The sequence below is a fragment of the Harpia harpyja genome, chromosome 3, assembly GCF_026419915.1.
Source record: "Harpia harpyja isolate bHarHar1 chromosome 3, bHarHar1 primary haplotype, whole genome shotgun sequence".
Taxonomy (NCBI): Eukaryota; Metazoa; Chordata; class Aves; order Accipitriformes; family Accipitridae; genus Harpia; species Harpia harpyja.
Genome location: NC_068942.1, coordinates 26,430,073 through 26,446,942, shown reverse-complemented (window position 1 = coordinate 26,446,942; position 16,870 = coordinate 26,430,073). Strand labels below are relative to the sequence as shown.

At 41.4% G+C, this 16,870-nt stretch overlaps 1 protein-coding gene across 1 annotated transcript in view; it reads left to right on the top strand.

The window, feature by feature from the left end:
* Positions 1 to 16,870, top strand: part of KCNQ5 (potassium voltage-gated channel subfamily Q member 5) — a 292,976-nt gene that overhangs the window by 237,406 nt on the left and 38,700 nt on the right. Inside the window, exons 4-7 of the mRNA XM_052781719.1 lie at positions 4,189 to 4,364; positions 4,796 to 4,921; positions 12,442 to 12,552; positions 14,499 to 14,594. Of these exons, the coding sequence (XP_052637679.1) occupies positions 4,189 to 4,364; positions 4,796 to 4,921; positions 12,442 to 12,552; positions 14,499 to 14,594 (509 nt within the window). The remainder of the gene's footprint in view (positions 1 to 4,188; positions 4,365 to 4,795; positions 4,922 to 12,441; positions 12,553 to 14,498; positions 14,595 to 16,870) is intronic.

The window sequence follows — 16,870 nt, the reverse complement described above, 5'->3', positions numbered from 1 at the left end:
TTTTCAGGGGGCCCCCCGGTTGTTAACATGGTGGCCGTCAACTAAAAAAGCCTTTGTTAAGTTACTATTAACAAAACTTTCACGTAATCTCAGCGGTTTCTTGAGAGATACTAGGTGAAATGTCTGAAGTGGAAGAATCCATTGTTTGAAATTTAATTTGAAATTAAGTGTTCAAAAGTGAACATTGCAAAAGCTGCTGAGAAGATCTGAAATCTCAGACTGGAGTTAACAAGGGAGGGTGCTACCTGCAGGATAAAAATATGAGAGAGACTTCTAAAGAGTGAATAAAATCAGCATCATAGCTGAAGAGATGCTTAACGTTTTGGAAGATCAGGCACAAGGTATTAGCTTGGAAAAACTCAAAGAAGTAAATGTACATCAGAAACTTCTGTCTTCTAATAAGTCATTACCGAGAAGTTTGGAATTATACTGCCCATTACTCACTCTCACATCCCAAACTTTCCTGGTGCTTTACAGCAAGATACAGAGTGAAACTTGAGTCCCCATTAAATTAATTGAAATGTTGCTGTTTACTTCTTCTTGATTTCCCAGTTTTGCCACTAAAAGTAAAAGAGGAAAATATTGATAGAAGTTTGCTAAAGCCTCCTTAAAATACAGAAATACCATGGAGATTTTAGCTAAATTCAAGTAGAGTATGAAGGAAAGTTCAGAAGAATATTTTGCTCTCTTGCTTAAAAGAGGGCAAATGGCACCTGAGGTTTGCTGGGAAAAAATGTGGCAGGGAGAGAATCATGAAGTACTTAACTTTTCATTTTTCCAGGGTATGCTTAGAGAAGAAAACGAAGCAAGTTTAACATACTCAGAAGTGACTTTCAACTGTTGCAAACTTCTTTGGACTCTGATTTCATTCCAAGAAGGGTTTATTTTGATTTATCTTACACCTGTTCCTGGCAAGTTAAACTATGCTGAAATAATGTGCCTGCCTGCCTTCCCTGCTTCCGAGGGAAACGCAGCCAGGGAGCGCTGCCTTAGGCAATGGACACACTCTTTCCTTCCCTATTCCCAGCCTGAGGAGTTGGGGGGGGGGGGTGGTTTGGGAGGGGTGGGTGTATTGTGAAGAGGTGAAGAAGATGAGAAAGCAAGGTGTGAAAAAACCACCAGCCTAGTCCGGGAAGGCTCTCTTCCCTCCAACTGTTTTTTAAACATGTGCCAGTGCATTTTCTGCTCCCCCATTTCCTCAGGCTCTCCTCCTTTTGCCTCTCCCTATCCCTACCCTCCATCTAGAAGGTTATACACAAGTAGATAACTCCCTTGAACCAACACTTTAAAAAAGGGAAAAGACAGCTATGGTGCTGTTGGCTTCTTTGTCTCTCGTGGTCAGAGGGGACCAGAGACCCTCAGTGGGGCAGAGGGTTCCCAGCAGCACAGGGCAGATGCTGTGCAGTGCTGACAAAACTGAATTAATTTGAATTTTTTGCAGTGGGGGGGCCTCCAGGTAACTCCATGTTGTAAGGAAAGCTGTCAGAGCTCCTGGAATGGGCAGGGATAAGAGCAGGGGCAAATCATTGGCTTTTGTAACAAACTGTCCTATTGATAGTGGTTGAGGGTAACCAAAACCCCCAGTAAACACTTTAATAATTTTGAGACCAAATGCATAATTCATAATATTTGGGTGACCTTACTCTCTTCTAAGTTCTAAGAATGATTTGCAGGAGTGCACGCTGCTTTTCTAATGATATCTGACTTGCTGCTAGCCAGTCACCACTAATTAAAAATGGCTCTTACATTGCTGCTCTGCTCGGAGCAGCGTGGGACAAGCCAAGCTAACCTTGCCATCGTGTTAGTCACCAGGGACGGTCTTTCTTCAACACAGTCCGTGTTGCTCAAGGCTTTCCAGCACGCTCTATGCGAGCCTCAGATCCAGATAAACACACCTAAATATAGAAGTTTGCTTGTAGGTGGGTACGTGTGTGCTACGTGTCTATACTTCCAGCATAGTCGGTCAAGATCTAGGGCTTAGTTCGGCGGCGTACATAGAAGTGTCCCGTTACATGATATTCCCTGCTCTGTAGCGACTTCTCCTGAAGTGCACAGCCTTCCCAGGTCTGAGAGCATAGCTGTCAGACCTAGGGGATGTCTCAGATACCTTAAGGCATCTCAAATGGCACTGGACAAATAAATTCGGGCAGCTGAACCGAGCCTTTTTTGTACCAAGCCCAGAGCACGGGTCAGCTAGCGGGAGCCTTCCTGAGGATTAGCTGCGCCTCTCTCAGTTGACGTGATTTCCTTGTGCTGCACAGGGAGTTTAGGCACCTGCTTCACATGCGGACACCTAAATTTAAATGTCTTCACGTGGAGCTGAATCCCACCCCATCTATTTTTCTGATCTCCGTTAGAATTTGTGATGTCTAACTTTTCCTGGTCAGTTGTCCTATTTCTGAATTCTCACCCAGACCTCCTGCATCTGGTTGTCGTGCTCTTGAGACTTGTTCTTGGCAGAGACACCCCAGGATACTTTATCCATTTCTGGCTCTTCTTCATCTCTGAACATGTTGGATTTACATCTAGAGGCAAATCCAGCTTTTTTGGTAGCCAATTATATAGTAGCTGCCTATGATCCACCTGTGTAGTAGCCAAAGGCATTTGAAAATGTCAGAGCATAAGACAGGCATAAGGTCAGCCTAGCCTAACACACTGTGTCCAACAGTGACACACTAGCCAACAGTGAACAGTCAGAGAAGATTACACGAGCAGGGCAAACATACAACGATATTTCTCCATAAGAGTCTCTCAGCCTCCAACAGCTTGCTAATTGGAGAAGTCCTGAGACAGAAGTGGGCTCTTGGTATTAATTAGCCCGCGATTAAATCTTCTCCCATGAGATCATCCTGCTGGCTTTGAACTTAAGTAAACTTATAGCATCTTGTGACAAGGATTTCCACAATTTAATTTAGTGTCCTGCTCCTTAAACCACAGGTTGTCTGTACCTTTAGTATTGTAGTAAGAGGACAAAGCCATCCATAGGTGAGTTCAAAGAAACCCAGGATGTTTGCAGGCAAGGGTATTTGGACCTCAGCTTTCTTTGGTGGCTGAGCAGAATGAACCAAGGCTATTTTCTACTGTACTGGGTGGAACAGGCCTTTTCACTTGCTGGGTCATTCTTGACTTGTAGGAGCTATGCTTGGGACAAGATGAGTGTTCATACCCAACACAAAAGACACAAAACTTGTGTCAACAAGAACTTCCTTTCAGTTCTTCACTGGCAAACATGGGTTTAGATTATCCTTGCATAGAAACACACAAACACCACAAAATCCTAAGATTTAAAGCAGGTATTTTTTACAGACGCTCTTTAAGCTTTTGAAGAAGGTCAGGAAATTAATTATGAGGTGATGAAGTAACACAGAGCTTGTTCTATGCTTTTCCCCTCCATGCCCACCAGTGTGTCTGCCCCAATCATCGTAAAAGAACATTATGCCTTCACACAGCATCCGTGTGCCATCACTGTGCTGTTTTTCCTCCTCTCCCTTTAAATGCTGTCCTGGCATTAAGGGCAGTTGGCTGATTAGTTCATGCGGAATGAACTCACAGTTTGAATCTGTGACCTGAAGAAATAAATCCTAACACTTGCTGGGTTTCAACAAACTTTCCAGGCTGCCAGCTAAAAGAATGCTTCTGAGTACCCAGCACTGTATTTCTTCCTTTCCAGGAAATGGTACATCAGGGGAGTTATGTCCAGAAACTACATGCCTCAACCACACAGTGTTTGTACTCATAGGAAATTAATACCTGTGCTTCTAAGTCCGGTTCCACTGGACTCTCGCCACTTGGGGCTGCTCTATTTTTTTCTTATCTTTGTTTTCTTTTTTGCCGTTTCATAAGAAAGTTGCTATGGGAAAAGATATAAAAGGAAAAAGTTCTAATCCATCTACTGATTTATACAGTTTGCTACATCAGGCTTCAAAGCTGATGAGGTTCCTTCAACACTGCTCCATTTATCCACATGTTTTCAAAATTACTACCCTCAGTTTTCGCCCTGGAGGCTCCCAAGCTAGTTTTTGACACCAGCCCTGACCTCACATCCCTACCTCAAAGAGGAATCTCAGTCCTTCGGTTTCCCACCCACCGCAGGAGTCTCTCTTTTGTCCCCTCATTCAGCTCATGTACATATATGTGTTATTTATTGGTGCTTGGTCATTAATGTTTTCTGTAATGTATTTCTTTCAGACATCATTGTTCTCATCGCTTCAATAGCAGTTGTTTCTGCAAAAACTCAGGGTAACATTTTTGCAACATCAGCACTGAGAAGTCTTCGTTTCCTACAGATCCTTCGTATGGTGCGCATGGACCGAAGAGGAGGCACTTGGAAATTATTAGGTTCAGTAGTTTATGCACATAGCAAGGTACGTAATGCTAGATGCTGATTTTGTCTGGTTGATAGTTTCACTCGATGTGATTCAACAAGAAGCCAAGGAAACAAACATTTATCAGTTTTGAGCAGAATACCTAAAATTTTCTGAAGTAACATCAAGTTGTAATGGGCATTAGCACAGATACATCAGGCCATGTTAAATGCTAACAGTTTTTGCAATATGTTGAAAATGTTGTCCTTGATATGCTGTTGTAATTTGATATATACTGGTGAAGTTGCTGAAGCATCACAGGACTGGATTTGGTCCACTTTCAGAGAAAATTTGCATCCGTAGGGAAGCATTTGACTTTTAACTGCTCTAATGCCAAAAAAAATATATAGATCTTTTCATTATGTTTTCCTTGAAATGCCATTCTGTTCAGTCTTTCAAATGGATATTGATCTCTGGTTTCTTTTATCTAGGAATTAATCACAGCCTGGTACATAGGATTTTTAGTACTCATCTTTTCGTCTTTCCTGGTTTATCTGGTGGAAAAAGATGCAAATAACCAATTCTCCACATATGCAGATGCTCTCTGGTGGGGCACAGTAAGTACAGAAAAATAATACACACTCTTTAACCAGTATGCTAGAATTTCAACTACTGTGGATTTTAACTTAGTGTGCTGTTCAGTGAATTGTTTTCACTTGCAGAAAACTGGTCTGAGAAGCTTCTTCCTCCAGCTGTTCTCTTGCACATCCATAGTTCATTTCACCCCATCTTGCAGAACAGCTGTTTATGTGTTCCTGCTGCAAACCAGACCACTAAACCTTCAAGAGAAGAAAGCATTTTATTTTTTAACCCAGATCCTTTCAGTAATACAGTTTGTAATATGGTCCCACAAAGAGCCGCTTTGATCCAAATCAGAGGACTGTAAGCTGCAGTGCAGGAAGAGGAGCAAGTGTCAGGAAAGAAAGAGGGAAAAAATTCTCACATCAGCTTTGCGGTGAAGGGAAGAGTATCATCAGCACCCTTAGAATAATGTTGTTTCTCCCTCCTCTGTACCTAAAGCACAAAAAGCAAGAATAAATATTCCCATTCTGGTTCAGCAGTGTTATTTTTACAGGTGTAAAAGCCCTGATTTAGTTGAGCTCATGCTTAACTATCAAATCAATTGGTTTTCCTTTGTTGAAAACTGTGGGATCTAAGTACATGCCTGACTGCTTTTCTGAAAGAAGGAGGATTATAGGAATGCTTACATGTTTAAATAAACCAGGCTTTAAATGAACAACGAAAAACTAGGTCTGAAATTTTGAATTTTTTTTTTATGGCATAGTGTGTAGGGGTTTTTGCTTAAAAATGCCCTGTAGTGAGCTAGACGCCTGCACTGTGCGGGAGTTACTTAGGCAGCTTAAGAAATCTGCCCCAACAAAGCCTATGGCAGAGCCATTGCCAGGCAGTATAAACTGCTTTTCTTTTCCTTCTGATGCAGTAGAACAAACACCATGAGCTCTGACAGTGTCTGAGTAGTGACGTGATGCCTGTGAGATCATTAATGCTGACATAACCTAGAGCACTCGTTAGTTTTCCTGGAGTAAGTGCAAGATCTGAACCAGCCTCTGCCACCTCTCCTCACCAGAGGGATGCAGAAATGAAGCTTTCGCACCTCAGACCTTCTGCTGACAAGACTTCATCTGCACTCAGTGGTATCCACAGGCTCGGAGCATGCATAGATGGACTGTGCAAAAGCCCTTTCCAAAATGCTTGAAATCCTTGAGAAATATTTTTAATAAGTTTTGGTTATGTTTTGAGCAAAGGTCAAGGTCGTTGCCTATTAGTAGGATTAGTTTGGTTTTGTATTAGTATTTGTATTAGTTTGTATTTGAAGTTTGTTCATTGAAGAGTTAATCGTTTGTTACACGTCTTCCCTAGAGACTAGATTTCTGTGTTACCAGTGCACAAAATTGGGAGCTTGGAAAAGCCAGACCTGGTAGGTCTTACTTGTGCATCTACAAATATACAAAAATATTTTTCCTGAAACTTGTTGCTTTAGAGCATCAAGGCAGTTCTCTGATAAAATACACATTTCTATCCTGTAATCCAAACCCGTGTAAAATTCGTATCGGCTAAAGTCATGAGAGAAGGTTTTACCCTCGGCCCCATCACTGTAGTTTATTTTGTTTCACTTTTCTTCAAAAGCTGAGGTCTAGGTTTGGCTTAAAGCTTTCTAACCTGCCTGTATTGACACGGTTGGGAAGCATCTGGCTTGGGATGCTGGGGTCCTCGCCGATGGGTACCCTGGCTCTGGCAGTCTGCAAACACCGTTGCCCCTTTGGGGGTGGCAGTGGGGACGCGGTCCCGCGAGAGAATCTCCGGTGGCAGCGGGTGGGTCTGGCAATGCGGGTTTTCAGCCGTTCGATTCTCCAGGGAACACCGTCTACCTCTCCGCAAAGCCGTGGGTGACTTAGCACTGCATAGGCAGGGAGTTTGGACTAAGCAGAGGATTGTACCCACCTGCCTGCTGGGGAAACCTATGGATGAGGAACGGGACGGTCCCAGCAACCTCAGACCTCAACTCTGACATCTGGCTGAGGCTCAGGTTAGATCCAGATCCTTCTCCCTCAACAGCTCCGGCAGCAGGAACAAGGTCTTTATTTTAGAATTTGCTTCTCCACTACCTGCTGACTGCTATTTTTTAAGGAAAAGCCCTGCTGAAAAATAATCATTGTATAAAGTGGTGCTTAAAATATTTTGTACACTATGAAGTGAAAAAGTATGACTCATAGGTCAGATAAGTGGTGCAACTGAGAAAATAGGAATCTTTTCTTGACATCAGCAGGAAAAACAACAAACTGTAATCAAAAACCTGAAAACAATCTGTATTGTATATTTCTATATCTTTTTTCTTTCCCAAGTGTGTGACATGAATACATTTAAATTTTTAATGTGCTTAAGTGCACAAAGTTACTGAAGATCAGTGTTCCCCCTTACCTGTTATCTTTGCCATTTTAATAATAGTATTTTTTGTATAATATGTAAAACAGTATGTGGGAAATGCATAATGTGCTTCTTAGTCATGGTTGTTTTTACTGCCAGAGTAACCCACATGCAGATTTTGAAAAGGTCAGATTGTATGGCATTCTAGGGGAAATCAATGCTTAGCCTCATTGATTTGTCTATTTGCAAAAGTTGTTCTAACTTAAACCACAGAGCATCTACCAAATCCCAGACTGAATTCTGTGATGGCAGAGGTACAAGAAAGAAAAGACTCCATTGAAGTCAGGTGCAAATAGTCACCTTAAATTTCAGGCTTTTAGGGGCACTTTTGCCCCCCCTTACAAGACCAGACCCAGCATGCAGCAATTAACCCATTCATCAATTCCAATTATTTGAGGGCCATACCCTGCTATGGTCATTTCAGTGACTCCATTTCTGAAGCCTGCATTTTTACGCTGAGATGAAAGGCAGGATATGGCATCCTGATATTTACATAGGAATACTCCACTGTATTTGCAATTGCACGTTGTACTGTGCAATGCGCAGCTTAAACATCATGCTAATGTTACTGTTGTGAATATTCTTGGCGTTGGGGTCCCCACAGTGCTGCCAAACACAATAGCACCCAACAGGGTGTGTTATATGAAGAGCTCAAGTTCAAAATTTGCTTTGGTAGAGAAGGTAAATTCATTTAGCAGAATAGAATAACCAAACTATATGGGAACAAAAGATCAATTTAAAAACTTAAGTATTTCAAAAGCAAACCATGCATGGTTTTCTGAGAACTGCTAGTGTTAGCTAGAACTGTGTGTGCTTATAGTGGCATTTAGGTTGTACGTTAATTAGTTTTACCTGCAAATGTAATGCAATTAAGATTCCTGTCTCTCTTACACATTTGACAGAGTTTCTCTTAATAAGTCATTATTTTCAAGTGGTGTCCAGTAGTTACAGTTGGATACAGAATGGCTCTGGCACTCCACAGTGACCTGTAGGTGAACAAAACATATTACACTGAATAATATTGTCACAATTACTAGCTCAAATGAGTTAATATCGATGACATTCTTCCCATTTAATGTAATGATAGCATGAGCGAACTACATTTTTTTCAGTTAATTGATGTCAGGTAAAGTTTCAAAAGGTAAGTACTGCTAGCAGGACATAAAATGACATCAGAAAGAAATATTAGGGTAGAGAGGGGGGCCTCCTGGGTCCTATCTCGTCTAATTGAAGGCACCTAGCTTATATAATCACATTCATTATTATATTACCTCACTTACTATTAGCATATTTATTAGCTCCAGCAATGAGATACAACAGAAGTTCTATCATCGTTGTGAGTTTTGAGTCTAGCCAGATGACACTGCCTGCCTTGGCTGGTCTGTCCAGACACCTCATTTATAGAAGCAACCAAAACGGAGTGGTTTGCACCTGGTACACAAGATAGGACTCAGCTAGCTCGTTTAGCCATGTAGGAATGTGATTCAGTTGCTTGAACACAGACATACAGTGCCCTGGAAGATCTGCTGGAGGATCCGCTGCCTCTCCTGCGGGTGGTCCCTGTTCAGATGCCCTAGGGCATCTCCGGTGGCACTAGACACTTGTTTTCCCGCAAGCCCAAGTCCTACATTTTAGGATAGGATGAGTTACCCGCTGGAGGAATCTCTCTTTCCATTGTGCATGTTGCGGTGACCAGACATGCTAAACACCTAAGCGTTTTATTTTTCAAGTTAGGTGAAATGAGTCCTGTACAGGTAAACTCTAAAGGACTTGGTTTATTGTCCTGGTTTAGGCTGTGGTGATCAGACACGGGGCTCCTCAGCCGGTATCCCCAGAAAGACATGATTTGCGCACCTAGTTATTTCTTTTACAGTATCTTGATCCTCTTTTTCACCACTTCGCTTCCTCTGACCAAGTCTCCTCTCAAATATACAACCTGTCCCTAATTACCTGCACAGGTTTCCTACAGATTTTGTAGTTCTGTCACCTAGTCACTCTTGGCCTTGTACGGTACCGCTGATGCCGTCACCTAGGTGCCGTTGTCCTTGCAAGACTGTGATCCCTGAAAGGTCCCAAATAATTTCCGCCGGTCACCTTTGAACTTTGGTCACTTCTCCCTTAACCACCCGTGGGATCCAACCTTCCCTCACAGTGCTAGCTGTAACTTCTCTCTGCTTCTTACGTTATTATCAGTGACGTCTGGAAATTTCTCATGTTGTCACAGTCTCACGTCCAGTAGTTTTCCACACCCTGTTCAGTTAATTTAACCTCAGCATTATGCCAGTCAGGGCCTGGCCAGTGGTTTAGTCATTCGCTTGCAGCACCAACAAAGATGCGGAGGATTATTCCTGAACTTGACCCTGAAGTTGTCTGGAAAAATATTTTCTCAGTTGTGTGATGAGAGGAACATAAAATGAAGGTCAAACCCATTTGTTCAACGTTGAGTAAGGCGATACGGCACGGTGCTGACACCTATACGCCCATGTAAAGACCATCCTGAGATAAAACAGCTCAATGTGAGCAAGAAGCCACTGATATTCTTAATCACAGACTGATACCATTAAGTCCTCAGGACCTGAAAGAATGGGGGGAAAGGCTTTAATATGATCTTGTTATTTTCTTTGGATAAGTTCCAGAGATACAGTCTGTGTGACTGCTCCTGGTTTTGGATTGCTCCCAGATGTCGGATCCCAAAGGTTCAAGTTTATCTTTGACTTCTTTGGAAGACAGTTTGGTGGCAATATCATTAATATGCAGATGACACTTAGTTCTGTTTCCTTCTTGTCAGCCCAGGCAGGAGATATCTCTGTACTTTCCAGCGTCTGGCAGAGATAGGGAGCTGGACAGAAGCCAAGAAACCAGGCTTGTTCCAGAGCCTCAAACTGCTTCGCAGTGACTGTCCTGGAAATGAATTTTGACAAACTTTTATTCAGGGATTCATCTGTTCAAGCGCTTCGCTGCTCTCGGAGTCTTAATAGCCTCAAACTGTTCTGCACTTGCGCTCTGACGAGAAGAGCTGGGAATACCTTCTTCAACCGACAAAGGAAATCCAAATCGAGCCCCTCTGCCAGGGCAAGAGCGCGGTTGCATCAGCTCACCTCTGCCTGGAAAGAGGGAGCTGCCTTCCCATCTCCCTTCCTCCTTATCGCTCAATCTCAGCCGCACGCTGCCTTGTGCAGGCTCTGGAATTCGTTAGGTGCCTCCATGAGCTAACACAACTCACCGAAAGAGCAGAAACAAACCACGCAGAAATGTGGATAATTCTCTCCACCTTCCTGGGTTGCACTGGCTCTCCAAAGAGTCCAGCAAAAGCCGGGGAGAGGGGATGGGGCAGGGAAGTGAAGAGGAGCAAGGAAGGAGAGCGAGACCTGATAAGCACGTGAGGCGGTGTGTCTGTGACCGGGCTAGCATTACAAAACTTGAGACTTGATAACCACTGGAAATTTCAGCTGCAGCCTTAGTTCAGCTCACTCTCTTTTAGTCACTATGGCGCGCTCAGGGTAAATTACACCCGCAGCTTGTTCCCAACAATGGGAGCAATTAAAAGCACTGTTTACTATCTACAGAGCCCTAAATAGTTGAAATCTAATTACTTCCAAAAGACTTTCCTTCTTTTGTCCTGTGGTGACCCCGGCATTAAATAGAATTGCTTTGGCCGTCTTGCCTAGGAATGAACTTTGAGGAAGCTGGAAGCAAAATAATGTCTCTAGAAGGCATTTTCCTGAAGAATTCATTCCTGCCAGAATATTTGCTAAGCCTGAACTTGCCCACATTTGGTACACGATGTAAAATAATTCTCCGTGCACATGTTCTCCGCTAATAACAGGCTCTGGAGTCCTTGGCATTCAGCCTACTGTTGTCTATCTTTGTCCTTTAACAGCGTGTGCCATTGCCCGAGGACGCGCCCTGCAGCTTCCCACCAGCTCTTTGGAAATCCTCCGCTCTGCCCGCACCAGGCAGCGGGCTGGGTCCCCGCTCCCCACGAGGGAAGCGCAGAGCCGTGACTTTCTCCCACCAGCCCAGTCCCCAGGTTTGGGACTGGCACGCTTCCCAGGCCACGAGTAGCCTGGAGGACGTTTCCTTGGGTCGGGAAAGACCCTCAGCCACACGCAGGCTTGAAGCCGGAATCTTTTGCCTTGGAGATACGCTCGGTAAACCACAACCACGCACCATTATCCCAGCGGCGTTTGCATTTCGACGTGGCCTGCGGCCAACGAGTTGCACGTGGAGAGCCCTCCCACGGGTACCAAACTCCGCCGTCACCCGCACCGGTGCTCCATGGCGCGGGTGCTGGCCTCCACCGCACAACTTTTGAAACATCTGTGTGTTGAGCCTCTGATGACGCTCACCAGGCGAAGGGATTACAGATGCTGTCCTCTTTCTCTCCCCACGTAGGTCCCAGCTAACGTTGTCCAACAGCCTGAGGTACCTCTGCATCCGCTGCGTAGTAGTTGTAGTCTTTGGACCTTCACATCAGGAGTGATATAGGTATATCCGAGCCTCTCATAAGGAAGGGGAAAGGACCAGGAACTTTACTTAAATTTCCTTCCAGCTACTGATTACTGGGTTTTGTGTTTCAGACGATAATCCACTTCAAATTTTACTGGTGGTCTTGTGGAAAATGCAGCTGCTGCTTGCTCTTCCTTTGACTTCATATCATCTGTGAACTTCAACTTCCTCCCTACTGTAGTTTTCCACTATTACATTTGTGTAGTTGTGCAAATACATACAGTTATATTTCCCTGCAGAAAATAGGTGAAACACCTTTACGACCATGGAAAAGAACACTTTTTTCTGCCCGACTCACATAATTTCCCATCATTTGACTCAACTTTGAGATCCCAGACCTTCCGTTTTATTATTTTTTTAATTTATTTATTGCTTATTTAGGTGTTTTTCTCACATTTATTATTTATCTTGGTTTTATTCAGTCATAAACAGTATTAAGTTTTAATAGAAAAATGTATTAACGTTAATTTATTTATGTTTGGTTTTCTTTTAGAAACAACTATATATATGTCATGTGTCTTGGATTATTTAGTGGAAACACTGTTTCATGCAACATAAATAATCTGCAACTAATCCCTCAGTGACTTCTGGTAAACCACGATGTTCACTCGTTTCTTTTTAGATCACATTGACAACCATTGGCTACGGAGACAAAACTCCTCTTACTTGGCTTGGAAGGTTGCTTTCTGCAGGATTTGCGCTACTTGGCATTTCTTTCTTTGCACTACCTGCTGTGAGTATGCCTATAAAATTTGTAAAAAGGTAATGGAAACTTCTGTGGCTCCTCCCGCTGTTACGATACAAAAAGCTGAAGGAAGCTGAAGGTTGCTCTGTGACAACACTAGTGAACTGCTATCCAAAATCCAAACGAAAGGTTTGGGGTCATTGCTTGAGTTTTGGGGAGTTTCTTTGGCATGGACAAAACTGGGAAATAATCCTAAATTAGGTAACATACTATTGTATAATGTTGAAATTCCTTTCTTTTTTATGAATTGTGGCTTATATATTACTGCTTTTCTTTCAGATTTTTGAAAAAAAATCAGTTGATATGTTTTTCTGAATTAGATTCTATTGAAAAAAAAAGTGAGATATTTCTAATAGGTTGTCTTGTATGGCCGTGTTCAGGCTACCAACAGAGAGTAGCAGAAGGCATTAAATCAACCAAAAGTTAATGTCGTTGAATGTAAAAATGCAACTATCATTTTCTGTGAATGATTGTAAATAAGCGTGACAGTTTATTTACATTGCTTTTATCAATGTTCCAGAGACTTTAATGGAAATGGGAATCATCTAATAGCTAAAATATAGTGTAGCTTCAGAAATAACTTTTCATTTTTGAGAGTGAATTTCCTTTCTTTTTTAAATTAGTATTGAATAAGCATGAAGTCAGAAGTGACATTTGTATTTTGTTGTATTGCATCCAGTGCAACGTATACAGAAAAGCAATACTTTAATACTCAGATTCAGTATCTGTAGATCACTATAAAACATGTGTGTTATAATAATACATTTGTTTTCAACCAGATAGACAAACCAAGATTAAAAGTCAGCATTTGCCAACAGCATTGAATCATCTAGTGTACTGCATTTGTTTCTTACTCTAAGTACAGAGAGTATTTCAGTATCTCTAGCGTATTATAATGCATTATGATTATGATTATAATTATAATACATTACCTGTTTGTGAATCTTTGACATTTAGTGGCAGCTACTGTAATTAATTCCCTTTGTCACCTAACAAGAAAGTTAGTTTTAGCAGGACTACAATGAACATGTTAAAGGTGAATAACCTTATATATTACAGATGTCAGAAATTTTGTTCCTCGTGTAGTATCTACGTACAGATACTCATTTTCCTCATAAACACTTCAGTGTTGAGTCTGTCTGTAAAACAAGATGTATGTGTGAATCTTGAGCATTTCTGATATTATTTTATACTGACTAAAAATCAAGTGGAAATACTCTTTCTTACAATGCAGACATGCCCAGCAGAAATATTACACTCCTTGCAAGCCAAGGAGGGAAACATTCTCAATCTTTGGGTCTGTTCAGCAGCAGTCAAATTTATCTTACTTATTCAAAAGTAAAAAGGCTAAAAGGGGAGAGGTTTCATCATCAGCTTTTTTTCATAGCCTATAGGATGAACAATGGGGATTATTTAGATAGGAAAGAGTGAGAAGAAATGGTCTTAAACTGTTAAGCAAGGCCTTTTCTCACTTTTCCAAAATCAAAAGTTATAATAAGCACTGCAGATACGGACTTTGCGGTCCGTATATATCTGGCATATCTGGCAGCTGGTCATTTCATCATCATTCCTGGCTTAAGTTCCTCTGAATGTTCCTGCTTGATTTTATATATATATGTATACACACACACATATATATATGTATATCCGCGTGGCCTTTAGAGTTGCAGGAACATAGTGTAGCACAAACCCAAGCAATGGTTGGGATGAGTGGTCATTGGGAGCACCACAGATGTTATCTCGTAAGTAAGGAGTCTCCTGCTTCACCACGAAAGGGGCACGGTTGTTAAGCCTTATACTGTCCTATACTGTCATAAATGTGTTATCTGAAGCAATCATATGACATAACGATCTTCACAAAATCTTTCTAGTTGATTATGTATGTTTGTTGAAAAAACTACCTACATAATGATAAATGACATATTGTATTGCAGGGCATCCTTGGCTCAGGATTCGCGTTAAAAGTGCAGGAGCAGCATCGTCAGAAACACTTTGAGAAAAGGAGGAATCCAGCTGCCAGTCTAATTCAGGTAAATATGAGATCAGTGCAAAGATAATAGTAGGTAATTTAAAGTACATATTGGAGCAAGTTTTATTATTTCAATTTGGAAATATTGTGGAAATAATGTTTAACAGATTGGTTAGTTTCATGAAATAATCTTGTGCAGTGATTGCCGTGTGTTGCCATAATTGTGTCTGTAGCATTTCTATGTGTAGTTTTTGAGTTCTTCTATCCATGCTGAAGAACCCAAGTCGAAGATGTCAATTGCATGCCTGCAGTTAGCGAATTACTTGGAAAAATAGAATTGATCCCTAGACAACCCAACTGACAGCACAGCACTCTTGCCTATATTAAGCTACTTTTCATCTAGTACAGGGTTTAGAGGGCTCCAATGAGTGATATACTTGGTGAAAATGAAGTGTGTCCCACCCAGAGAATTGCTTTCGCTGTTAGTCAATTCAAAAGCTGGGAAATGTAGGTGCTAGCGATTCCAAAATGTCTGAAACTGTCTGAAGTGGTTTCAGCTCCAATAGTGACATGATGGTGCAGATCGACAATTGAGAAAGATTTTTTTTAAGCAAAAGTGGCATGATATTTGTTAAACAGCTGTTTTTCATGGGTTTTTCCTTTATTAACAGTCCTAGTTAAAAATGAGAAAATCCTCTAAAGATTGCTTTTGCACCAAGCTTTACTCTACTTGATGCACTGAAAAAACAAAGGGGGAAATAATCTTCTAGCATCCTAGTTTATTTTCTTGGGATCCCAAGCGTTTTATGTTTACCATTTGTGCTGGTTTTTTAGTTCTGAAATAATAAATCCAAATAAAGAAGCTGAGCATGAATATACTAGACTTCCCTGATAAGATCAGGATAGATGCCAGGCTGTCTTTGAAGCATTCTTAAAGTTAATAAATGTTTTCCATTATTACTGTTCAATGATTATTAAATACTAAATATTTGAGATGGCTGTTCAGCATTCACGTGTTCATTTTCAAGTTCAGCATTTTCAGTGATCTGGAAATTAATTCAAACTTGCTGATGGAACTATTTGCCAATGGCAGAAGGCCTGGCAGAGTAGGAAAGATGAGGGCAGGCACACGGGAATGAACCCAAGGATGATCAGGGTGACTTTACAGGGTGGAGTGATTCCTACCAAATGTCTCAATACGCCAAATACAAAACTTGATCTAGAAACAATGAATTCAGGCTATTACAAGAGGCCTCTATCCCAGTACTAGTAACTCTGGAAAGGATTTGACCAAGGATGAGATACACAGATGAGAAAGAGTGGGAAAGAAGGGTCAAGAGCTTCATACAAGTTCCCAGCATGTTACTCCAGCTGGTTTATTATGGTCCTTAGGTACAGAACCAGAAAGGTAACAAGTAGGAGAAGGCTGATATTACCACTGTGTATGGTGATACTGGTACTAACGTGCTACTGGTACCAACTCAGCATCTGCAGTTTGTAAATGAGACTGGAAAATTGGAGAAAGCAAAGAAAACATTGGAAAAAAATTAGTCCAGGACTGGAGAAAATTTCATGTTCGTAAATGCAGGATGTGTCTGAACTGCATACCATTGTCTACTGTAACAGTGCCCAGGCTTTTTTAAATTGTCTGTTGTGGATATTGATAATGAACTACCATGGAAATCAGTGTGCTGTAGCTTATCAGGATAATGTCTATTTTCTAATCAGCTACTCTGTAGAATTAGTCTGTGCTAACTCTTCTGTTGCCATAGATAATACGGTCTGCTAGAGCCTTTACCTGACTTAAAGATAGCTAAGGTATCGCTATAGAAAACTGAAATATTTCATATGGACATACTTTTCTCAATTTCTTTAGTTTATAAGAAATATTCAGTGTGAATATTATTTGAACATAAAAGTCCAGAGAGGAAGTACTGAAACTTCCAGGACTATTTAACGTAGCAGACAGAAACATAACAAATATCTCTGGCTATAAGCCAAAACCAAAGAGTTTCAAATTAAAAATAATGCAGAGGTTTTTGACAATAAGAATGACCAACCAGTGGAACAATTTACAAAATAAGTGACAGGTTCTCCATCTGTAGATGAATACTAGATGTATTTCTGGGAGGTATGCAGCAGGAAAACACAGACTCTGTACAAGAATACCTGGATGACATTTAACAGTTGACAATATACAGGAAAGCGCAGATACTCAGCTAGTACAAATTAATATAGTTATGCTGACATCAGGGAAGCTGTTCCAGTTTGTAGAACCGAGGATCTGTCTTACTGTCTACATGGCCTTATAAATCTAAATAGTGAATACATTTTCAA